At 45.3% G+C, this 26,086-nt stretch overlaps 1 protein-coding gene across 8 annotated transcripts in view; it reads right to left on the bottom strand.

The window, feature by feature from the left end:
• Positions 1–26,086, bottom strand: part of DLGAP2 (DLG associated protein 2) — a 729,374-nt gene that overhangs the window by 632,078 nt on the left and 71,210 nt on the right. For 4 of the 8 annotated variants that reach the window (XM_082375174.1, XM_082375178.1, XM_082375180.1 and 1 more), the window contains exon 2: positions 3,023–3,124. The exons of the other annotated variants lie outside the window; for them this stretch is intronic. In XM_082375174.1, the coding sequence (XP_082231300.1) occupies positions 3,023–3,124 (102 nt within the window). The remainder of the gene's footprint in view (positions 1–3,022; positions 3,125–26,086) is intronic. 8 annotated transcript variants of the gene reach the window in all.

Here is a 26,086-nt window from a genome sequence, read left to right as displayed (position 1 = left end):
GCACCACCAAATCCCCTGGAAAAGCTCACGGGAGCCTGCAGAGACCCCCACAGGTAGGACCACCAGGAACTCAGGCGTCTGAGGCATGAAGCACACTCACTCACCTTCACCTGGAAAGTCAAGGTCTCAGACTAGCAGAGCCACTGGCTGGGGCCAAGGGGATGTGGAGCGGGGAGGGGAGACGGGAGCTCCGCAGAAACTAGAGCTACCATCACCCCCATAGTTCTTCTCCGCTGCGTCACGTATATATTTATACTGAAAACTAAACCAACCTGAACAACCTGTAACCTAGTTTCCGAAAGGCTGTGTTGGCCTTAGTTAGTACACAGGGCCCAGAAACCAGGAAGGGGTCAGGCTGAGCTCAGTGAACTTTGTTCCCAGACCCTGACTAGGAGTTAGACTGTGCGATGAGCGGGATAAGAGTAAGCGTGTTTGCATTTTATACGGGACGGGGGCATTTACAACAGAGAGTGCTATTTGACAGCGTGGGGATGAAGAATGGGATCCATGGAGCAGAATCCAGCGGTGGCTCCCACGGGGGCCGCCCAGCATTTCCAAATAGGCTCCCTGCACCTCTGTCACTTTCCCTCGCTGGGATCGACCCCTTCCCGAACGGTAACATCAGCACAAACATCAACAACAAAGGAGTTTTCCAGCCTTCCTGGCAGCCAGACGCAGGCAAGGCCCCCGGGTCTGGGCCCCCGACCTTCCCTGTGTGGGAGCAGGCATCCCTGGAACGAGGCTCGTGCCCGGGTACCAGGGCATCTCCTCATCATGTGGGGCCCTGCAGCGGGTCTGACAGCCTCGTACAGAACATGTCTATCCAGCCCCACCGAAAGGTCTGTGATGTGCCTAACATCCCTTCTTTGCAATTAAGAATCCTACCTAATTCCTGGAAAAAATATGCAGTTGTCTCTCGCTAGCTGCAGGGAGTTTGATTAAAGAGCTGATAAGAGCATGAAGAGACATCGTGCCTTGTCTTTGCTGAACCAGAGGGGGAAGCAGTTTTTTGAAAAGAGAGAAGAAAAGGCTTGGTCTCCACCCCAATGTTCATGCAGCACTATTTACAATAGCCAGGTCTTGGAAGCAACCCAAATGTCCATCGATAAATGGATAAAGAAGATGTGGCACATATATGCAATGGAATATTACTCAGCCATAAAAAGGAACGAAATTGGGTCACTTGTTGAGACGTGGATGGACCTAGAGACTGTCATACAGAGTGAAGTAGGTCAGAAAGAGAAAAACAAATATCATGTATTAACGCATATCTGTGGAATCTAGAAAAATGGTAGAGATGAACTGGTTTGCAAGGCAGAAATAGAGACACAGATGTAGAGAACAAACGCATGGACACCAAGGGGGGAAGCAGGGTGGTGGTGGTGGGATGAATTGGGAGATTGGGATTGACATATACACACTAATATGTATAAAATAGATAACTAATAAGAACCTGCTGTATAGAACAGGGAACTCCACTTCGCTGTACAGTAGAAACTAACACAACATTGTAAAACAACACTACCCCAATAATAAAATAAATAAATAAATAAAAAAGAAAGAAAAGGCTTGGTCTCCTCAAGGCTCTTACACAAAACTCCCACCAAAAAATGACTGTGTTCCTGGCTATGGAGACTGACACCCCATGTCAACATCCTTTTCTGAGAGCATCAAGAAGGTAAAAGAAGGTCTTAGGACACGGAGGTGCAAACATGTGAGGTGGCACCAGGTGAGATGCACGAGGGGTAGAAGAGGAGGGAGGAAGGTCATCAGGGGGCCAGTGACAAGGGTCCACCTGAAATTTCAACATCGTTCATGCCTTAAATCTCTCCTGGAGTAAGAAATAAGATAGACTACAAATTGCCACCTCTTCCTTTGAAAAATCAAATGAAAGCCTCTATCTCTAAAGGCTTCAACTGATTATTTTATTTATTGGCATCAGGGACGGTAAAAGGTCACACCTCTGCTCTCAAATACACTCCAAATGGTGCAGATGGGTGAGTGGGCTGTGGCCCTCTGGGGGTTTCCTGAGAACACACTGCAGCCCCGGGTGTTTTAGGAACGAACTGCAGTCAGATTGCCCCTGAAGGGGCATCTGTGCCCCGTCTCACTCGCCATCAGTGAGTCTCAGACACACACGCAGAGCCACCACCGCCAACTCGTGGAAGCCCATTATAAGCCTGGTAAGGTCATTCGACACCCCTGGAGAAGCCCCATTCCGGGTGTGAGGTTTCACTGCGGTCACGCCCACGTGTGCCCACAGAGCCCCTCCTCCCAGCACACGTGACAGCATGTGTGACATGTGACGCCAGCAGGACCAGAACCCAGACCTCATCTCACGCTTGCTCCCTGGATCTCCAGTGGCCCCTCCCCTCTTTCCCAACCACTACACACAAGCACCGCATTTCTGAGCCACTTATAGACACGCCTCCATCTGAGCAGGAAAATCCTCTGCTAGAAGCTGCGAGACTGCCCCCTGGGTGTTTACCCACCTCCATCACCTCCATCACCTGCATCACTTGCATCACCTCCATCACCTGCATCACCTCCATCACCTGCATCACTTCCATCACTGCATCACCTCCATCACCTGCATCACCTGCATCACCTCCATCACTACATCACCTCCATCACTGCATCACCTCCATCACCTGCATCACCTGCATCACCTCCATCACCTGCATCACCTCCATCACTACATCACCTCCATCACTGCATCACCTCCATCACCTGCATCACCTGCATCACCTCCATCACTACATCACCTCCATCACTACATCACCTCCATCACCTGCATCACCTGCATCACCTCCATCACCTGCATCACCTCCATCACTACATCACCTCCATCACTGCATCACCTCCATCACCTGCATCACCTCCATCACCTCCATCACTACATCACCTCCATCACTGCATCACCTCCATCACCTGCATCACCTGCATCACCTCCATCACCACTACTACCAGCGCCTCCCGCCGTGTGGAAGTGGCCCAGAGGATGAAAGGGGTCACACGGTACCTGAGCAGTCCCCATGGTGGCGGAGCCGGTGCGGGCCGGGTGTTCACGGGCAGCTGCTGGGAAACCGGGCTGCTACGGCCGGGCCTCGGATGGTGGGAAGGCCTATGATGAGGAATGGATAGAAATGGGGAAAACATGATAAAAGCGGGTAAACAACCTCCCCCATGGAAAAAGAAACATATGGAATGTACATTAAAAAAACATGACACTGAGCAATAATTAAATCAATCTAGAACAGCAATATGGCAAGAACGAAATAGGCAGAGACGCTGTATATAAAAAATAACACCAGGTATTTTTAAATAAGACCGTGGAACCGAGAACCCTGTAGGCACCTACATCACATGGGCATTATGCAAGTATTTCGATTCTCAAGCTGGATTTGAGGTTATGATAGATAGATTTCCCAACTTAAAAATATTCACCCAAAGAGAAACAATAAAACCATACTTTAAATTAGGGGTGATGATTCCCCATATAACTTGAGGATGGAAACAATATTTGTGAACTTAGACTGGTTCTGCAAAGAACCAGCCAGATTCCAAGAAACAAAAGAACAGTCCCAGGGAATATTAATAATCGATCATTTTCTTTCCACGACAAAAAAGTGCTATCCCCAGATAAACCCAAGCACAGCATTATTTTAAAACAGGTGCTAGTTCATATACTTTGATAAATTATAAAGCCTCTGCTCCTTTTTTCATTGCATACTGATACACGAAATTATTGTTTACCCCAAAATGAACCAGATGAAAGAGGAACACGCATTTTTTTGAGAAGACTTGTTTATAACATCACACTGGAAAGTGTGCTGTGCTTTCTTCATACTGAGCTTGTAGGATCACAAATGCTCACCCACAAAACACTTCACGTGGCCCTGAAACACCGTGGTCACATCAGATTAATTTCCACGAATCCAGAAGAGCTGCACGCTCTACCCCATCTTCTGAAAATCCTGTTTTGTCAGCAAAAGCTCTGACCAAGAACCAGTCTGATCACATGCTACTAAACACCATGTACGTACTTTCAAAGGTACAATCCTAAAAAGTTGAGAATATGAGCCATTTCTTACTGTAGCAAGCACCCGCCACAAGCACTGATTACAATACACAAACTGGATATCCACCCTTGGTCTCCAGTAACCAGTTAACACACATGTGTTGTGACTTGTCAATCTAAACTGTATATTAGTTCCAAGTTTTTGAAGGTTAAAATGCCTGACCCTCCCAGAATTGACATCCGGCTCTTCTGCTGGACTAATTCACTTACTGTATCACCAAGATCTCTCCATGTCAGCACACAGGCACGCCTCCTTTTAATGAACTTCACTTCACTGCATTTCGCAGATACTGTGGTTTTTACAAATTGAAGGTCTGTAACAACCCTGCATAGGGCAAGTCTGTTGGTGCCATGTTTCCAACAGCCTTTACTTGCTTCATGTGTCTAAGTCACATTTTGGTAAGTCACAATATTTCAAACTTTTCATTAGTATTGTATTTGTTATGGTGATCTGTGATCCGTGATCTTTGATGTTACTATTGTAATTGTTTTGGGCATCACGAACCTCGCCCGTAAAAGACGGGAACTTAATCGTTAAATGTTGTGTGTGTTCTGATTGCTCCACCGGCCATTCCCCATCTCTCCCCCTCCTCAGCCTCCCTCTTCCTTGAGATACAACAATATTGAAATTAAGACAGTTAATAACCCTGGCAAGGGCTTCTAAGTGTTCAAGTGAAAGGAAGAGTCGCACGTCTCTCACTTTAAGTCAAAAGCTAGAAATGATTAAGCTTAGTGAAGAAGGCATGTCAAAAGCTGAGACAAGGGCTTCCCTGGTGGTGCAGTGGTTGAGAATCTGCCTGCCAATGCAGGGACATGGGTTCAAGCCCTGGCCTGGGAAGATCCCACATGCCGCGGAGCAACTAGGCCCGTGAGCCACAACTACTGAGCCTGCGCGTCTGGAGCCTGTGCTCCGCAACAAAAGAGGCCACGATAGTGAGAAGCCCGCGCACCGCGATGAAGAGTGGCCCCCGCTCGCCGCAACTAGAGAAAGCCCTCGCACAGAAACGAAGACCCAACACAGCCAAAAATAAATAAATAAATTAATTAATTAATTAATTAATTAAAAAGCTGCGACAGGCTGAAAGCTGGGCCTCTTGCACCAGTTAGCCAAGTTGTGAATGCAAAGGAAAAGTTCTTGAAGGAAATTAAAAGTGCTCCTCCAGTGAACACACAAATGATAAGAAACCAAAACAGCCTTATTGCTGATTTGGAGAAAGTTTCAGCGTCTGGTTAGAAGATCAAACCAGCCACAACATTCCCCTAAGCCAAAGCCTCATCCAGGTCAAGGGCCCAACTCTCTTCAATTCTATGAAGGCTGAGAGAGATGAGGAGGCCGCAGAAGAAAACTGAAGCTAGCAGAGGTTGGTTCATGAGGTTTAAGGAAAGAAGCCGTCTGTATGACGTAACAGTATAAGGTGAAGCAATAGATGCCGATGTAGAAGCTGCAGCAAGTTATCCAGAAGATCTAGCTAAGATAATTAGTGATTTTCAGTGTGGATGAAACAGGCTTCTATTGGAAGAATAGACCATCTAGGACTTTCATAGCAAAAGAGGAGAAGTCAATGCCCAGCTTCAAAGCCTCAAAGGACAGACTGACCCTCTCATTATTGGCAAATGCAGCTGGTGACCTTAAGTGAAAGCCAATGATCATTTACCTTTCCAAGACTCCTAGGGCTCTTAAAAATTATGCTAAATCTACTCTGCCTGTGCTTTATAAGTGGAACAACAAAGCCTGGATGACAGCACGTCTGTTTATAACATGGTTTACTGAATATTTTCAGCCCACTGTTGAGGGTACTGCTCAGAAAAAGATTCCTTTCAAAATATTACTGCTCATTGACAATGCACCTAGTCACCCAAGAGCTCTGATGGAGATGGACAATGAGATTAATGCTTTCAGGCCTGCTAATGCAGTATCCATTCTGCAGCCCACAGATCAAGGAGTAATTCCTACTTTCAAGTCTTATTATTTAAGAAATATATTTCATAAGGCTATAGCTACCAATAGCTACCAAAGACAGTTATTCCTCTGATGGGTCTGGGCAATCGAATCAAGTCAATTGAAAACCTTCTGGAAAGGAGTCCCAATTCTGGGTGCTATTAAGAACATCCATGGTTCATGGGAAGAGGACAACATATCAACATGAACAGGAGTATGGAAGAAGTTGGTTCCAACCCTCATGGATGACTTTGAGGGGTTCAAGCCTTCAGGGGAGGAAGGAACTGCAGATGTGGTGGAAACACAAGAGAATTAGAATCAGAAGTGGAGCTTGAAGATGTGACTGAATTGCTGCAATCTTGTGATGAAACTTGAAAGATGAGGAGTTGCTTCTTATGGATGAGCAAAGAAAGTAGCTTCTTGAGATGGAATCTACTCCTGGTGTAGATGTTGTGAAGGTTGTTGAAATGACAACAGAGGATTTAGAATATTACAGAAACTTAGTTGATAAAGCAGCAGCAGAGTTTGAGAATACTGACTCCACATTTTTAATGTTGCTTTTTTAAAAATTCTTTTTCATATTCTTTTCCATTATGGTTTCTTACAGGATATTGAATATAGTTCCCTGTGCTATACACTAGGACCTTGTTTATTGCCTGCAATTTTGAAAGAAGTTCTGTGGGTAAAATGCTATTAAACAACATCGCCTGCTACAGAGAAATCGTTCCTGAAAGGAAGGGTCAATCAATGCAGCCAACTTCACTGTTGTCTTAAGAAACTGCCACCCCAGCCTTCAGCAACCACCACCCTGATCCGTCAGCAGCCTCAACATCAAGGCACGACCCTCCTCCAGCAAGAAGATTACAATTCACTAAAGGCTCACATGATGGTTAGCACTTCCTAGTAATAAAGTACTTTTTAATTAAGGTAAGTACATTGGTTTTTTTAGGCACAATGCTATTGCCCACTTAATAGACTACAGTACAGTGTGAGCGTAACTTTTATATGCACTGGGAAACCAACAGCTTTGCGTGACTTGCTTTATGGCGGTGGTCTGGGCTGGAACCCACAGTATCTCAGAGCTGTGCCTGTACTTAATTATTTGTTCTTGCCTTGAAGACTCACAACTGACCCTACAAATCCCTTACTGCTAAGCATTTGTGTTGTTTCCAATTTCCTCCAACTGGTAACAATTTCGCATATATTTTGGATTGCTCTCAGTGAGTTTATGCAGAATAGGTTTCTATGAGTAGAATTACTGGGTCAAAGGATATGCACATTATTAGCCCCAAATGCAGCCCAAACATTTGTACCTATTTACTCATCACATAGTATCAATTTTTTTTTGTTTTTGCCTCTGTTGAAAAGAAAGCTTCTCATTGTTTTCATTGAGTTTTGGGGCCTTTTAATATGACTATTGATCAAATGTATTTCTGTATAAATTGCCTGTTCCATAGATTAGCCTACTTCTTTGGGGTGATAAATTTTTAATTACCAAACAAGTATCTCTTTATAAATTCCAGAATTTTATAATTCTGCTCTGTAGGTTACAAACGTTTTATTTCATTGTCATTCATGTGTTAACTTCATCAATGGTATCTTTCAACAATTTAGATAGGTTTAACATTATTTATGTGTCCAAATATATCATCCTTTCCTTAACTGTTTCTGTGATTAGAAAGATCTTCCCAATTCCACAATTTAAGAGATATTTTCTATTAAATTTTCTTTTAGCCCTTCTATAACTATTTTTAATGACTGGAACTTTTTAAAATGTATTTGAAACTTTTTTGAGTTGTGAAATAGAAATTAATTTTTTTCTCTCCAATGGCAACCAGTTACCCCAACAAATTGGCCAAATAATCCACATTTTCTCCACCAACTTGAAAATGCCACTTAAATAGAGAAGTTTGTTCTGCAGATCTGTCTACCTTCTGTAGCATTAGAATGAGATTTTCTCTCCGGTAGACCAGAACTCCCACCATTCAGATTTTCTTTAAAATTCTTTTTTGGACAATCTTGTGAATTTATTCTTTTAGTTAATTTTATTATCCCTTAATTAACTCCTCTCTCCCCACCTTTATTGCCCTTCCAAACAGGATTCTGACTAACGTTACAGCGCACGAGTGCACACGCACGCACACACATGCACACCTGAAGGGAAGTGATGTGTTTCGGTACTGAGTTTCCCACTACAGTGTCTCCCCATACCAAGCACTTGGTAATGTCTTATGTCCTTTCCAAGCATTTTATCACTTTTTCCCCTATAGCCCTCATCCATTCCTGTTTTATCCCAAGGTATTTGGTAGGGTTTGTTGTTTTTGAGAGTGGACCTCAAAAACAACATTATTTTATCATGTGCAGTATAAGGATTTTTATTTATTAGTTTTTTATGTGACCTATATAATCAATGTTCCTACTGATCTAGCAGATTTTGTATAATATCTTCCACTTTCCACTGAAATTAAGTCTTGATTTCCAATATTTTATCTCCTTTATTTTCCCATATAACCTTAACTAGAGACCCCAGAATAATATGGACTAATAGTGATCATTTTGACATTGTTACTTTGTTCCATATTTTAGTATTTCCTCCATGACTACCATGCTTGCTGTGGTTTCTGATTATATTCTTACCCCTGTTGAGAAAGGTCCCTGCCAATGCTCTTTCACTTAGAATTTATCATAAATGGCTACTGTATTGTTTCAAGGTCTTTCAGTATCTATTGATACAACTGTATGTATTTCTTCTTTTTTAATATGTTCATCTTATTCATTCCCACAACAGAGATTCTATTATTGAAATAATCTTAAATTTATGGAACAGAACCTACTAGGTCATATTTAATATACAGTTAATTCAATGTGCTAACAGTTTGTTTATGAAATTTACATTTACACTCTTAAGTGAAATTAGCCTTTTTCTGATCCATTACTAAATTATGGGATTATTCATTATAAATGAATTATTTATAATTCATTATAAAAGAGTGATGCTTATTTCTCTGAAATAGTTTAGATAACATAGAATTATCAATTCCAAAAAGTTTCTGTAGAATTTACCTATGAAACTGAGCCAGTGCCTTTCATAAAAGCACATTTATGAAAAAACTTTAATTTTCCCATGGTTACTGTTCCAGTCACATTTTCTAACCTTTGTTGAGTCAACTTACGGCACTTATATTCACCAAGAAAACCAACAATTTCATCTTGATTTTCCAACTTCTCAGCAAAAATGTCTACAGATTATCATATGATTTTCTTTTAACTTTATTATTTGTGATTCTATCACATTTTCCATCTCGAATTCTTTATATTCTTGAATTTCCTCTTTGTTTTCTTTCTTAATCTTGCCACAAGTTTATTCTCAGTACATTTTTTGCATGTTCTTGTAAACATCACCAAACTCTATATTGTATTTAATCCAACCTGAGAGTCCATTTTTAATCTTTTTTTTTTTTTTTTGGCCACACCGCACAGCTTGCAGGATCTCAGTTCCCCAACCAGGGATTGAACCCAGGCCACGGCAGTGAAAGCCCAGAATCCTAAGCACTAGGTCACCAGGGAACTCCCTGTTTTTAATGTTTGAGTTTTGCCCATTTACATTTATTGTGATTACTGATAAACTGGAACTTATTTTGTCCTGATAGTTCATGTTTAATTTAATGTTTTCCTTTGTACATTTTACTACCTTATATAGCAGAGGATATATACTATCTTATATCCCCAACATTTTTGGCACCAGGGACTGGTTTCGTAGAAGACAATTTTTCCACAGCCGGGGTGGGGATGTGATGGTTTCCGGATGATTCAAGCACATTACATTTATTGTGCACTTTATTTCTATTATTATTACATTGTAATAGATAATGAAATAATTTTACAACTCACCATAATGCAGAATCAGTGGGAGCCCTGAGCTTGTTTTCACTTGCCACTCACTGATAGGGTTTTGATATGACTCTGCAAGCAATTGGTTTATTATGGTCTCTGTGCAGTCAAACCTCTCTGCTAATGATAATCTGTATTTGCAGCCACTCCCCAGCACCAGCATCACCGCCTCAGCTCCACCTCAGATCATCAGGCATTAGATTCCCATAAGGAGCGCACCACCTAGATCCCTCGTATGTGCAGTTCACAGTACAGTTTGAGCTCCTGTGAGAATCTAATGCCACCGCTGATCTGACAGGAGGTGGAGCTCAGGCGGTAATGTGAGTGATGGGGAAAGACTGTAAATACAGATGAAGCTTCACTCGCTCGCCCGCTGCTCACCTCCTGCTGTGCAGCCCGGTTCCACTACTGGTCCATGGCCAGGGGGTTGGAGACCCCTGTTGTGTAGGATTTTCATTCTACTTTTTTTGTACCTATATATTTTATTTCTCCCTTAAAAGTTTTAACATATGCAATTATATACATGTTTTTCTAGCAAAGTCATTAATTAACCAGTATCTCTAACATCCTTTTGAACAAAACAAGGACTTTAGCCCTATGCTCTCACTTTCCTCCAAGTGTAGACTTCCCTCCCCCATACCACATCTGCTCTGATATTACCGTTATGTGGATTCCAAGTATGGTTGCTTATCAAACAAAGAGAAAATGTATTCCTCATTCTAAAATCAATACCCATAAATGTGTCTTTGGTATTTTTGCTCACATCTTTCTGGGTTAATTTTTCCTCATCCTCAAAAACATGCTCCTGTTTTTCTTTCAACATGGTCTCTGTGGGGTCAAATTTCCAAGTCCTTGTTATGTCTAAAAATATCTTTATTTCACCATCGATATTGAATGACAGTTAGACTAAGTATAGAATTCAAGAAAGTCAACAGATACCTCCAGGCACCTACTGTTCCTGTTGAGACATTTCTTGTCAATCAGTAAGCAAGTTCTATTTCCTAGACCAAGTCTCTCAGGATTCTGTCTTGACTCTGGAGTGTGTGATGTTTCACAATGATGGTTTTTGCCTTTATTCCAGCCTTGCAGGTGGTTCAATTTTTCAATCTAAAGACCGTTTTCCTCGATTTGGGGAATTATGAGCCATTTGATCACAAATATTGATTAACCACCTTTTTTTTTATAATTCCCTTCTTTAGCATTTTTGCCTTTTGCATCCATCTACTGCAACATTAACTGTGCTTCCTCATGTTCTCTCTTTACCTTTTTTGTGCTTAATTCTAGGGAATTCCTTCAGCTTGATCGTCTAGTGCACTGAATTTTTTTTCAGCTATGCTTGGTCTGTGACTATCTACTGAGTTTTCATCTCAAGGGCTATCATTGTTATAGTATTTCTACTTGGTGCTTTTATATAATTACCCATTCTTGCTTTATAGGTGTTCCACATGGCATATTGGTTAAAAACACAGGATCTGAAGCAGAGGTTTGAACCCAGGAGCCACTCTTTACCAGTAACACATCCTCTGCATGCCTGTTTCCTAATCAGTAGCTGCTGATAACAGGACTTACCCCATGAGGCAGTTATAAGGACTAAGACCTTATTACTCATGCAAAGTCCTCAGAACTTCAATAGAAACATCTTAAGAGCTCAGCGATGACACAGGAGTGGTCTCTGGGGCCAGTAACTTACTTTGGCTATATGAAACCATCCACCCTACTTTTCACTGCCTCTACTGATTTTAAGGGGAAACAAAACTAAATTCTATTCTAAAGTTCTTCCTTTTTCATGGCATCTGCTCCTGCTTTGTAGACGAAACGTGAAATCTCCCTTCAAAGACATATGAGGGCTTTTTCCAAGTTCTCTTCTGGTTTCTCCTTCAGGAGGTCACCATTTATAACTCAGTGTGTTTTGCCTGTCAAGTGACGATTGCCTTCAAATGGCCTATTTTTTTACCATCTACTCACCCTCATCCTTCCACAGTCCAAGCAGCCTGAGTCCGGCTTCTGGGCTCGAGAAAGTGGACAGGCAGGCCGTCACTGAGAAGGATGACAGCCATCCCGAGACTGATTAGCTGGAAAAGTGTGGGCCCCACACTTGGTGAGGCAAGGAGGAGTCTCAGGGTCCTAGGCTCCTCTGAGTGTTCACAGCTGGGGGTGTGAGAATGTGCCCCCCACCCCAGCCCACTGGTCCCGGGTCCCAGAGGGAACATGTTCGGGTCGGCAGAGCAGGCCCCAAGGAGGATCCGATCAGCAGCATCTGTGGGCTTTTTAGGCCCTAAACCTCCTGTAAACGACACTGTGTAATTTTAACATAAACTTAACTTTCCATTTTTATTCCTTAGTGCTGAAAGGAATAGGATTTAAGAAATGTAACACACACACATGCGCACGCTTCAAGAATGGAAAGCAGAGCATGGTTCATATTTATATTTTACAAAAAGTATTTTCCCTAATAGAAACAGATGAAATTATAGGAATCTACTTTCCAAATCACAAAATAACATTTTCTTAATTATATCATATGCACACGAGTATAAGCATTATACCAAATATTCCCTACCTAATTTATGATATCCATAATTATTTCAACTGGCCATCCCAAAATGTCTCAGGTTTTTTTACTCTCTAAAAAGGAATATAAACCACTATGATATGCATGTGATAACAGGAACTGCAGATCATGTATGTTTGCTCTCTTGATACATTAATACGATGAGAAGGGGACTTCCCTGGTGTCCAGTGGGTAAGACTCTGCATTCCCAATGCAGAGGGCCCAGGTTCAATCCCTGGTCATGGAACTAGATCCCACATGCCTGCTGCAACTAAGAGTCTGCATGCTGCAACTAAGAGTTCACATGCTGCAACGAGGATCCCGTGTGCCGCAACTAAGTCCCAGCACAGCCAAAATAAATAAATAAATAAATAAATAAATAAATAAATTTTTAAAATAATCAGATGAGAAAATGTAGAAAGTTCAAGTTCTGTTTAGTTGGTTAAAAGGTAATCTTCTTTTTTATTGGTGGCTTGTGGGATCTTAGTTCCCCCACCAGGGATTGAACCTGCTCCCTCTACAGTGGAAGGGTACAGTGCAAACCACTGGACCACCAGGGAAGGCCCAAGGTAATCTTGATTCAAGGTAGTACTGAAATAAGAATATCTTCTATGGTACTTAGAAGAGGTTATGGTAAAGCACAACCGAACACAGCAATGACACGTGTGTTCTACTATTCTCATTTTGTCCCTGATATGATACACAGAGATCAATCATTCCTCACTTGGTCCCTGCAGCCAAAGCCAACATCCTCCCCATTTTCCAACAAACTTGAATTAACTGCCTTCTCCGTATCCACAGACAAGGGAAGAAAGCAGAGCCTGTTCCCAGAGATGTATTCTAAATATCACACACTGAGGTGAAAATAATTCAATCAACATATTATCACTTCCGATCAGAACTTATCATGTTTCGTCCAGACATCACATCAGAGGTGAGCGCCCATGTTTAGGGAATGAGATCATCTATTAAAGTTTTAAGAAATAAACACGTCTCAATAGATGCAGAAAAAGCTTTTGACAAAATTCAACACCCATTTATGATAAAAACTCTCCAGAAAGTAGGCAGAGGGAACTTACCTCAACATAATAAAGGCCATATATGACAAACCCACAGTCAACATCATTCTCAATGGTGAAAAACTGAAACCATTTCCACCACGATCAGGAACAAGACAAGGTTGCCCACTATCACCACTATTAGTCAGCATAGTTTTGGAAGTTTTAGCCACAGCAATCAGAGAAGAAAAAGAAATAAAAGGAATCCAAATCAGAAAAGAAGAAGTAAAGCTGTCACTGTTTGCAGATGACACGATACTATACATAGAGAATCCTAAAGATGCTACCAGAAAACTACTAGAGCTAATCAATGAATTTGGTAAAGTGGCAGGATACAAAACTAATGCACAGAAATCTCTTGCATTCTTATACACTAATGATGAAAAATCTGAAAGAGAAATTAAGGAAACACTCCCATTTACCATTGCAAGAAAAAGAATAAAATACCTAGGAATAAACCTACCTAAGGAGACAAAAGACCTGTATGCAGAAAACTATAAGACACTGATGAAAGAAATTAAAGATGGTATAAACACATGGAGAGATACACCATGTCCTTGGATTGGAAGAATCAACATTGTGAAAATGACTATACTACCCAAAGCAAGCTACAGATTCAGTGCAATCCCTATCAAACTACCAATGGCATTTTTCACAGAACTAGAACAAAAAATTTCACAATGTGTATGGAAACACAAAAGACCCCAAATAGCCAAAGCAATCTTGAGAAAGAAAAACAGAGCTGGAGGAATCAGGCTCCCAGACTTCAGACGATACTACTAAGCTACAGTAATCAAGACAGTATGGTACTGGCACAAAAACAGAAATATAGATCAATGGAACAGGATAGAAAGCCCAGAGATAAACCCACGCACATATGGTCACCTTATCTTTGACAAAGGAGGCAAGAATATACAATGAAAAAAAGACAGCCTCTTCAATAAGTGGTGCTGGGAAAACTGGACGACTACATGTAAAAGAATGAAATTACAACACTCCGTAACACCATACACAAAAATAAGCTCAAAATGGATTAAAGACCTAAATGTAAGGCCAGGCACTATAAAACTCTTAGAGGAAAACATAGGCAGAACACTCTATGACATAAATCACAGCAAGATCCTTTTTGACCCACCTCCAAGAGAAATGGAAATAAAAACAAAAATAAACAAATGGGACCTAATGAACTTAAAATCTTTTGCACAGCAAAGGAAAACATAAACAAGACGAAAAGACAACCTTAAGAATGGGAGAAAATATTTGCAAATGAAGCAACTGACAAAGGATTCATCTCAAAAATTTACAAGCAGCTCATGCAGCTCAATACCAAAAAAACAAACAACCCAATCCAAAAATGGGCAGAAGACCTAAATAGACATTTCTCCAAAGAAGATATACAGATTGCCAACAAACACATGAAAGGATGCTCAACATCACTAATCATTAGAGAAATGCAAATCAAAACTACAATGAGTTATCACCTCACACCAATCAGAATGGCCATCATCAAAAAATCTACAAACAATAAATGCTGGAGAGTGTGTGGAGAAAAGGGAACCCTCTTGCACTGTTGGTGGGAAGGTAAATTGATACAGCCACTATGGAGAACAGTATGGAGGTTCCTTAAAAAAACAAAAATAGAACTACCATATGACCCAGCAATCCCACTCCTGGGCATATACCCTGAGAAAACCATAATTCAAATAGAGTCACGTACCACAATGTTCATTGCAGCTCTATTTACAACAGCCAGGACATGGAAGCAACCTAAGTGTCCACTGACAGATGAATGGATAAAGAAGACGTGGCACATATATACAATGGAGTATTACTCAGCCATAAAAAAACGAAACTGAGTTATGTGTAGTGAGGTGGATGGAGCTAGAGTCTGTCATACAGAGTTAATTAAGTCAGAAAGAGAAAAACAAATACCGTATGCTAACACATATATGTGGAATCTAAAAAAAAAAAAAATCGTTCTGAAGAACCTCGGGGCAGGATAGGAATAAAGACACAGATGTAGAGAATGGACTTGAGGACGTGGGGAGGGGGAAGGGTAAGCTGGGACGAAGTGAGAGAGTGGCGTGGACATATATACACTACGAAATGTAAAACAGATAGCTAGCGGGAAGCAGCCGCATAGCACAGGGAGATCAGCTCAGGGCTTTGTGACCACCTAGAGGAGTGGGATAGGGAGGGTGGGAGGGAGACACAAGAGGGAGGAGATATGGGGATATATGTAAATGTATAGCTGATTCACTTTGTTATACAGCAGCAACTAACATAACAATGTAAAGCAATTATACTCCAATAAAGATGTTTAAAAAATGGTAATAAATATGTTTAATAAACAAAGGTTATAGAAGATTGTCATGTGGCATATGTCGTAAATAAGGATTATAGAAAAACAGTTTACAGCATAATGAAGTTTCATTTACAGAATGTATTTCAAGAACAACAGGCAGCAAAGAACTAAGTGTGAAATCCAATTATCGGCGCATTAGGCACTTACAACTTCGTATTTGCGATTGTTTTATAATCACTGTACTGCCATTAGCACAAGATGTGTAATGGTGTGTACCAGATCCGTACTCTACATTCTGCTTCATATTTTAATTAATGACTAAAAAGATAATAAACAGCATTTCAGTACAAAATGCATTTTGAACAGTATTAACTTATCAAGCATTGCAAGAAACAGTGGTATTGGAGGAATTAAAAGACAGCGGCCACAGGTGGACACAGCAGAGCAGCACTGAAGCCCCGATGTCCCGCAGAAGGCGAGCCGGTGCTCAGAGACGCCCCACGATCACGGGTAGACGCATTTAAAGGGCTTGACAGCGATCAAATTAAACCCCGATTTTTCCGCAGGACTGACCCCCACCCAGAGGAAGCATCTGGGCACAAACCTCAGCTGCAGCTCCAGGCCCAGAGCGGAGGCCCCGGCTGGGGCGTCACAAACCACAGACACAGGGTGCCGTGCACAGTGGTCTCCCCGGCAGGTCAGCCAGACAGCAGAGCAGAGCTTCCGTGCCAGCGATTACGGAGGACGAACGGTGACCGTCGGAGAGACCCCCCTCACACGCGCTCGGGCTGTGCCCTCGGGGGGCGTCTGAGGACGAGACAGGCATCCTCTTGAGGGAACTGTGAGTTCTACTGATTTCAGGTCCCTTAACTCAGAGGGGTGGACACACTCCAACTCACAACAGAATGAAGAAATTGTATCTGTGATCCCATGTTCTTTCCCAATGCTACGCCACCAAGGAACCACTTAAACTAGACAGGATCGCACTGTGTAAGAGAGACAGAACACGTCTGAGCTGATGAGACAAGCCGCATGCAGAGGCTGTGAGAGAGACGATGGACGGACAGAAGGAGAGAGAGACAGACAGACAGATGAACAGAGAGACAGACAGAGGGAGGGAGACAGAGACACACACAGAGGGAGACACACACAGAGAAACACAGGGAGACAGAGAGACACAAAGAGACAGTGACAGAGGGAGAGATAGATAGGCAGACAGAGAGACAGGGAAACAGAGAGACAGAGACAGATGGACAGATGGAGGCGGAGAGAGAGACAGACACAGGGACAGAGACAGAGAGACAGACAGAGGCAGAGAGACCAAGAGAGACAGAAGCAGAGACAGAGAGAGACAGAAGCAGAGACAGAGAGAGACAGAGACAGAAGCAGAGACAGAAGCAGAGACAGAAGCAGAGACAGAAGCAGGGACAGAGAGAGACAGAAGCAGAGACAGAGACAGAAGCAGAGACAGAGAGACAGAAGCAGAGACAGAGAGAGACAGAAGCAGAGATAGAAAGAGACAGAAGCAGAGACAGAGAGACAGAAGCAGAGACAGAGAGACAGAGAGAGAGCGTGAATATAGACTTACTCTCAGCAAGTTACAGACACCAGTTATTTCCTTAGCAGTAAAAAGTTAGAACAAAATAAAGGGTCTAAGAAAAAGTCAAAAAATTAATGGGAAAGTTTCAAACAGTGAGGAGGAAGCTGAATGAAAACAGTTGTTGATAACCCTTTCCGGACACACTTTGGGGACACACTTTTTAAGGAGATTTCCACAGTAAAGCAGTGACCAGGGGCCCACACAATGATACAGAAAATACAGATAAATTTTGAGGAAGAAATCCTGATAGATTTGAAAGGTACTAGGCAGCTAAGGATTAAGTACAAATGTCAGTACCAGGTAAACGAGGTGTTTCTGTCACAGAGAAACTGTCGGTCCACGTTTCAAAGGCTTAGGGAAGGGCAGGGGTCTACAGCAAGGTCATGAGCGTCGTCCGCCTAGGCCGCCCTGGGACGGCTACACGCCTGCACTTTGAGAAACCCCACCTCCCAGCAGCCAGTCACCCTGCGGAGGACACGATCAGATCCCACCCGGAAAGGTGCGCACGCCCCTCCCTGTGGGTCCCGGTGGGCAGCCCCATGGTTTTCCCCTGGGAAGGGGGGGCACCCATTCCCTCTGAGGGGAAGCGCCCTCCCCGCGCCCCCCTCGGTGGTCCCAGCAGGACCAGGAGAACGTCCTGCTCATCAGAGAGGATGAACCCCACCCACACCCTAGACCTGGGGTGTATCCTCCTTCGGGGGCACCCACTGCCCTTCACCTGCCCGGCACATGCAGGCCCTTCCCCTTGAGATCTCCGTGCACGAGCTCACCCCACACCTGCCCACCACCAGCTGCACACGTGGCACTTCATCCACGTGTCATGGCAACAGCAGGGGTTCAGTGTGCCAACCCCACTGATCTGACACCCAGGGGCCCTGTGCCACCTTGTAACACAGAAGGCACGTGACCTTCTCTGATCCTCACGACAAGCAAGGGTGGGAACCACGCCCACGACTGGACAGGAGAAGTCAGGGTGGGGGAGCGAGACACAGTATGTCCACAGGAGCCCTGGCCGGGACCCCGACTCAGGTCCCTGACCTCAAGGAGCAGGGAGCCTCAGCGATGCCCTTGGCCCCGGGAAGCTCCCCGTCCCCTCCACCTCGCGTGACAGCCAGGCCCAGCTCCCAGCCCCTCCCCCCTGCCGTGGGTCCCTCCTCTGCTCTTTACTCGTCCCCCTCATCCCTTCCTTAAAGTCCTTTTAGCCACTGTTCCCTTAATTCAAAAGCATCTTCAAGCTCTAAAGGTAAAACGGGAAAGCTAAGAAACTGCCTTTTGGTTATGGGGTAAAAGCAACCAGAGGTTGTGCAGGAAGCAGATAAATATATTATGGCTGTTATCCTGTTCCTCGGGCTTTGACAAGCATAAAAGAAGAGACAGAAACAGAGGGAGCGAGAGAGGGAGGATAAGACTGAGAATATCTCCCTTAACATCAGGCCAGAGGCGAGTTTAGGGTTTAGGGAGAGAACACGAATACTTAGTGCTACCGGCCCGTTGGGCAAACCCACAGTAACCAAAGTCTCTCACAAAGAAAGTAAAAATGACTATATTTAAGATAGAACACCAACAAGGACCTGCTGTACAGCACAGGGAATTCTTGCTCAATATTCTGTAATAACCTAAATGGGGAAAGAATCTGAAAAAGAATAAATACATGTGTATGTATAACTGAATCACTTTGCTGTACACCTGAAACTAACACAACATTGTTAATCAACTATGCTCCAATATAAAGTAAAAAGTTTAAAAAAAGAAAGTAAAAACGCCAAAAACAAAAAGCATATGAAGGATCCAACATCTGAAGAAGCTGCTGAAATTCTCTGAGTCAAGAATTATTTGAGGTTCTCCGTCCAAGGCAGCAGATCCAGGGTTCAAGCCTGTGCCTGTTACAGTCATAACAAGACCGTCCATCCTCGGGGACACTAGGGTTTATACGATCCCAAATCATACAGTCACAGTATTAAGTATCTGTGTTTATTATTCCTTCTGGCCTTGCGCTTATGTGCCCTGGTCATTTCATAAAGATAATAACTTAATATTTTTCTTTTATATAGGGCTGTCTAATTTATAGAACCTCTTTAATGAGAAGAGTGACAAGCATAAAACTGTAATTGAACAGGGAAGCTTTCTGTCTCACTTAACGATGGCTACAGAAAGCAGAGCTGTTTGATCAATCACGATGTCTCTGCATAAAAAGTGCCTAAGAGAAAGAAAATGAAATCGATCAACTAAAACCGCAGCATGTGCCACAGGAAACACTGAGGAGTACAAAACGACGTACAGGGAAGAAGTTACAACCGATTCCTGTCTGTGCGTCATCTTTGCCTATAGAGCACGAACGTCTCCGCCTCTGGTCTTGTGTTACCTCTTTTCCTTTTGAGCTTGAAGCTGCTTTTGAAATAAAGAGGACAATGGCTGAAAGGATGTTAAGGAAGGGAAAGGGGGAATGAGTAAAGATCAGAGAGAGGGAACCACACCCCCAATCACAAGGGAATCCGCCGTGCTCCCAGGGTGAGCACACAACCCAGACCCGCTCCGTCAGTACAGCCCTCCCCCGACCACGGCTACCAGCTACTAGTCAGGATGTGCCCGCTACTCAGTGACCGAAGGACAGTCAGCGTACGGTTTTCCTGGAGCGACCAGACATGATGGGGGTGGTGAGGCTGCAGCAGCCACGGGCTCCCCGTGGAGAAGGCCGCCTGAGAGACGCACCGCAGCCTGGAGCCGGGTCAGAACTGGAGAGAGAACCACACCCCAAGGCCACCACTGGAGCCCTTAGATCCTGCTTCCAACGACACGATCCCCAAACATTTGTAAACCACAGTGAGCTGAGCATCTGGCACTTGTAACCAATCGAGTGAGCTACTATTCTAGCCCAGGAAAATGTTGCCTGGCATCTTCTTCCGGTTCTAAGATAACATCTTACGCCCGGTTTTCCAAGGGGTTTCCAAATGCTCTTGGTAAAGATCATATGCAAAGGAAATTAGCAACAGAGAGCATTCTTTTTCTTCTTCAAAATGGAAGAACTAGAAGGGAAAACTCAGCAGGAACTAACAGACCAGGATGAAATCTGCACGCAGTTTCCCACAGGTACATGAATATAAGTGTTGGTAAGATTCCCAGATTGGATCATGTCCCAACAAACAAGAAGAGATTAGGCCACAGGGGTACATAGGACCCTGGAAACTACAGGTGATTTGGGAGTTCAAGACCACAGACACAGGACAACCCTCCTGTGAGCTGGGATGCGCCTGACTTTGGGTCTGGGTTGTATTTCAGTGAAGATCTTTTCAGAAGGCGAGAGTCGAGGAAGATGTAAAAAGTGTGGTGAAGGTAGCAGGTGACGAGCATCCCCAATCCAAAGACACCTCCTCAGCAAGGACTCTGAAACAGCCTCGTAGCTGATCATAAAAACGGCTTCCCTGGAGCTCAGCTACTGCCTGGAAGGAATGAGAATTTGGGAGGATGATGGGGAGTAGGGAGGAAAAGCTACGGTTTTCCCTTCTCAGACTTACACTCCTGATACAACTTCACAAAAAATCTCACTGTGAGGCATTATAAGAGGGAAAAAAGCAACTGCAGGCAGTGGCCATTTACTTAGGGGCAGGTCACTCCCATTGCAAGTGACTTGAGGAAGGATCTGGGGCTTTAAAAAGTGAAGATGAGTCGACATAAATTAGTGCAGGACAATCAGTGCCCTTTCTGGATGACTTAAGCTGAATTAGAGTGAAAACATCATAAGAAAGTTTCCTATATCTTGAGGGGATGTGAAAGGAAATAATTAACTTTGCACCTCCAAATATTCTCATGTTAGAATTTTGCTGGCGAAAGTACGGGCTGCTGAGCCACACACTGGAAATTACAAAACACAGAGCAAATCCTAATATGTCCACCCTGTCCTTTGTCACTACGTCCCTGACAAGACACGGGAACAGGAAGGTGATATCAGAGGACCAGTCACTCCGGGGCGTGTCTGATGCAGAAAGATGTGTGTGGTCCAGTGACGGCTCCCACGGACACAGAGCAGAGAACAGGAGCTCGCGCTGAACACGCCGAGGGCCCGGGGGACCCGAGACCCCCCCCAACCGAACACGCAGAGCCCATATTGGCTCATCTTCCTTCCCACTTACAGGAGAGTCTGAGAACTGGACACACTGCATCGAAGAGGGTAAAGAGCAAGCAGTTTCCCTGGAAATTCCAGAATCTGAATGAAAATAGCCTTCAAGGAGTCCTCGCGAACAGGGCGACCTCACACAATTCAATGATCTGTTATTAACAAACACACGATCCTCTCTCCTGCTTTTAAAGACTCTGCGGTAAGAACCTCTTGCAGCAGTTCTGGAGCTCAGTCTACTGCAACGTAGATGCTGGCCTCCTGTTCTCACTGCCTTTTAGATTCCCCATCCGCACCCCTCCTAAACCAGCAAGAAAAGGCAGTGCTACACTCACGTCAGAGCTGCAGGTGGAACGTATGCAGTGGATCAATCTCTTTATCCATAACTGAACTTCAAATTTCTCCTAAAGGTCCTTGAATGGTACTTCCTTCCCAGAGCTAGCAAAATACTAATTTCCATTCAATAGTGCAGCACAAATATAATACGCTCCTTCGTTATGTTCACCATTCTCAGCGCAAGTCCTGCAAAGTGGGAACACGAGATTCTAGGGAAAATGCACTTCGCTGCTGAAACAGAAAAGAGTCCCTGTGGCTCAAGTATTTCTACTTCCCAGGGAAGGCTAATACTTTGAACCAGCCTCTTGATACTAATTGCACCTTGTGATTTGAGTTTTATAAAAGAAAGAATTGACAACTAACTTTAGAAGAAACAAAGTTCTGAGTGTGTGTCTTACACAATCCCTCTCCAGCAGCCAGGCCCCTGGTAACAGCCGAGTCGGCTCTGACCGAACAGTCACTAAGCCTTCTGGCCCCGTTTACTCGACCACATGAGTCGGCTGAGAGGCCTCAGAGGTCCCTCTCACTTTCAACCAATAAATACTGGATGAAAGATTATACATCTGTGCAGAAGTTATAAAAACGAGCCACACGCAGATGTTATTTTTTTAGAGTTTACATACATAGCGAGGGATAGCCATGAGCAAAAATCAACTACAATATAAGGAAAACACTGTAATTCTATGGGGCGAGATGGGGTGAAATGCAGTGCGGACTCCCAGACGGGAGAACTGACGCCAAGCTGGAGAAGCGAGGAAGAGTCCCTGTGAAGGAGGGGGGTGCCCGGGCTGGACCTGCTGGGACTTGAGGGCGATGTCGGGGGTGGGTGTCCCGGGGCCGTAGTGGAGCAAGGGAGTCAGAGAGACCATTAGTGTTGGGTTTGGCTGCAGCACGGGGTGCATGAAAGGGAACAGAAAAAACGAGAGCGGCTGGATCAGCCCCTGATCTGCAGACCCAGGAAGAGCAGGCTGAGAAGCTGGGACTTGGCTTTGAGGCAGTGGGGACCACCCCACTGCCTTCCTGAGCAGGGAAAGGCCGGATGGAGCTGCTCTGGGAAGGGTCTCCGGGGCCCCCAAACATGGTGGAATCAGGGGCACGACAGGAAGCAGCCAATTGCACTGGATCGGGGGACGATGGACGCAAGGCCAGAAGCATAGTCAGCACCGGTGCAGGTCTCAGAGGCAGGAGGAACACGCCCACCCCCGCGGCCGCAGCGTGGACGGTGTGGGGACAGGAAGACACACCTCTCCCGCTGGCCCTTCCCTCCTGGGGGGCGGGGCAGAGCAGGTGGTCCTGGGCCCCCGGGTTCCCAGCAGTGCCCGCTAAGCTTCCAGGCAGGGCGGGCCACCTCCACCCTCTCGGGCCACGGTCACTGCACAGGGCCACACCCTCTGGCACGATTCCAGAATCTAGGGGCCTGAACACCCCACACAGCCCGGACAGCAGCCCATGAGCCAGGGCCACGAGCCTGTCACCCGCCGGCCAGCCTCTGCCCTCTGAGGACCCCCCCCGCCCCCCAGCACTGCTTGAACGGTCACTTTTCTCTGCCCTTCTCCGGCCTCTCCTCACCCCCCTCACGCCGTTCAGAGTATCTAGAGCCCCAACAGGCCCCGGACTTGCTGCCACACACCCTCTGTCTCTTTCTGCCCTGTGTGCTTCTCCCTTTCTGGACAGTCTGAATTTATAACCCTAACAACCCCTGGACACAAGACTCCAGCTGCACTTCACCCTGCTTGCAGCTGTGGACGCCCTCGTTCTCCGTTCACTTCTCTCCAAGGAGCAAGGGTGGCCCCAGGGTGACCATGGGTTCCAGGGGGTTGACTCGATCTTAGAAGTTACAATGGTTCGTGACCCCTCCCTGACCAAAGGCCGCAGCATGGAAGCCGATATCCAGTGTGTCTGTAGGGCTGGAAGTCCACAGCAGTGGGTGCTGACTGGGGGAAAAGCTCCTTAGAGGGGTGATGGTAAAAAAAAGATTGAGAAACAACCTTCCATAGGCTGTGAGCTCCCCCCATGGTGAATTTCACCCTCAAAGTCACCCCCAGTGTTTAGCCCAGAGCTGGACCCAGGGTAAGGGCTGAAAACATTCAGACTGTCCGCTCTCCTGCCCCCACACCACCGCAACCACACGACCACACCACATGACCACGTGACCACACCACCACACACCACATGACCACAAGACCACACACCACACCACCATGTGACCACGGGACCACACCACCACCAGACCACACGACCACACAAATGTGACCACGAGGCCACACGACCATGCACCATGTGACCACGAGACCACATGACAGAGGCAGAGTGACACGTGTGGCCCCAGAGCTGGAGAGAGAGGTGCAGACACAGCCGCGGTGGAGACCAGGCCCCAGAGGCCCGCTGTGGGACAACTGTCTCGGATGGAAAACAGGTGCAGGAAACTGCGAGGAGACAGCAAGGAGCCTGCGTCCCAGGGTCCCCAGACGGGATGGCCACTGCGCAGGCCCCGGACGTGTGGAAGAGCGCTCGCACGCCTGACTTTTCGCCGAGGTGCCCAGGTATGGAAGGGGCACCCCCAACAGCTCGCATGATGCTCGCATTTATGTTCCACTTTACTTAAGGCAAGAGTTGCAGCCTGCAGAGTTTTTCATGAGACTAAGACTCATGGGGTCTTGTGAAAATCCTACAGTCCTCAGTTTCTCTTTAAAAAGGAGATAATATGCATCTAGAAATCAAGATTATAAGACTCGTTGTCAAATTATTCAAATTATTTCCTCTTGTAGATGCCCTTTGCTAGATTATTTTCTTAAACAGCTTCATTAATAAAGATACATTAATAGTAACTACAACTTAATGGCTGCTTACTATGGGTCAGAACTATACATATTAACCACCCAACATGCACCCAGAATTCTGTGATGTGAGAAGAAAATTCCAGAAGAGATGGTGCAGGAGGCCAGGCTGGTTACCGTTTATTTGGGTGCCGTGACCTGTGGACGGGCAGAAAATCAAAGGACTCTGGGGAGAGGGGTTAATGGGAAAGGATTCAGGGAAACCATAAATCCTGATCGTAAGGAGTATTAGGCTTCCCATGGGTGACAAGAAGGCAGGGAGGGTCACCCAGGAAGGGGAGGGGGGGGCACACAGAGGGGACAGGCACGGCTCCCAGCCACCAGGGCAGAAAAGAACAGAATCCCACCTACGAGAGGCAGGACCACGTACTTTAGTCTCAACAAACATCACCAATGCCCCCCGCACAACCCACACTGAGAAACACACATGCTTGCACACACACAGACATGCACGCAGACCTGTACGGGTGCATACACACATGCACACCTGCAGCCCTGCACACACGTGCATAGACACATGCACACCTGCAGCCCTGCACACACTTGCACACACACATGCACGCCTGCAGCCGTGCACACACACATGCCTACACACATGCACACCTGCAGCCCTGCACATACACGCAGGCACACAGACGCACGCACAGGTTCCCCTACTGTGGACACCAAAGAAGGCGTCCTGCCAACTGACTCTCAGTCTCTACCTTGAGGGGCAGCAGGACGACGGGCCCGCCCAGCTGGGGGGTGACGGCTCCGTCCCCGGCGGACGTCAGGTGCTGCACCGTGCGGGCAGGGCTGTGGGCCCCTGGGTGGCGCCTGCATGGTCATATACAGCCGTCGGACTCGGGGCGTCAGGACTAAACGGGCGTTAGAGATCCTCCCACTGGGCCTCTCCAGCGAACCTCCTTCTTGTCTCTGAAGAAACACTCCCGCTGCACAGCTACCCTGAAGAACTCCAACAAGTCGGGAACCTTCGAAACACTGGCCCACAGACGTCCTCACTCAGGCCGGGGCCTCTGCGTGCCTCAAGCCTGAGAACAGCACGGAGAGATCCTCAGAAGGGCGACTGGGCGTGTCGGGCAGACGAGACTCGAGCAAGCAGGCACCCAGAACAGGGTAAGGTGGCCTCCTTTAAAAAGTGGCCCCATTTTAAAACTTTTTAAAATGTCATCCAACAGTGCGGTCTTATCAATGTGCTTCCTCCATGTGAGCACTGCAGAGGCCTTAATTAAAGTAGAAATGCTTACCCAATTACAGTAATTATAACATTAATTCGTAATATTTAAGCCCTTTTAATAATCCAAAGCGAGTTCACAGTCGGTAGCAAGTGTTTGATGCGCATCGTTAGTAAAATGCGTTTTTGCCAAGGATGCCACA

This window comes from Balaenoptera borealis (assembly GCF_965194805.1).
Source record: "Balaenoptera borealis genome assembly, chromosome: 21".
NCBI classification, from domain to species: domain Eukaryota; kingdom Metazoa; phylum Chordata; class Mammalia; order Artiodactyla; family Balaenopteridae; genus Balaenoptera; species Balaenoptera borealis.
This window is presented reverse-complemented; position numbering and strand designations above follow the sequence as displayed.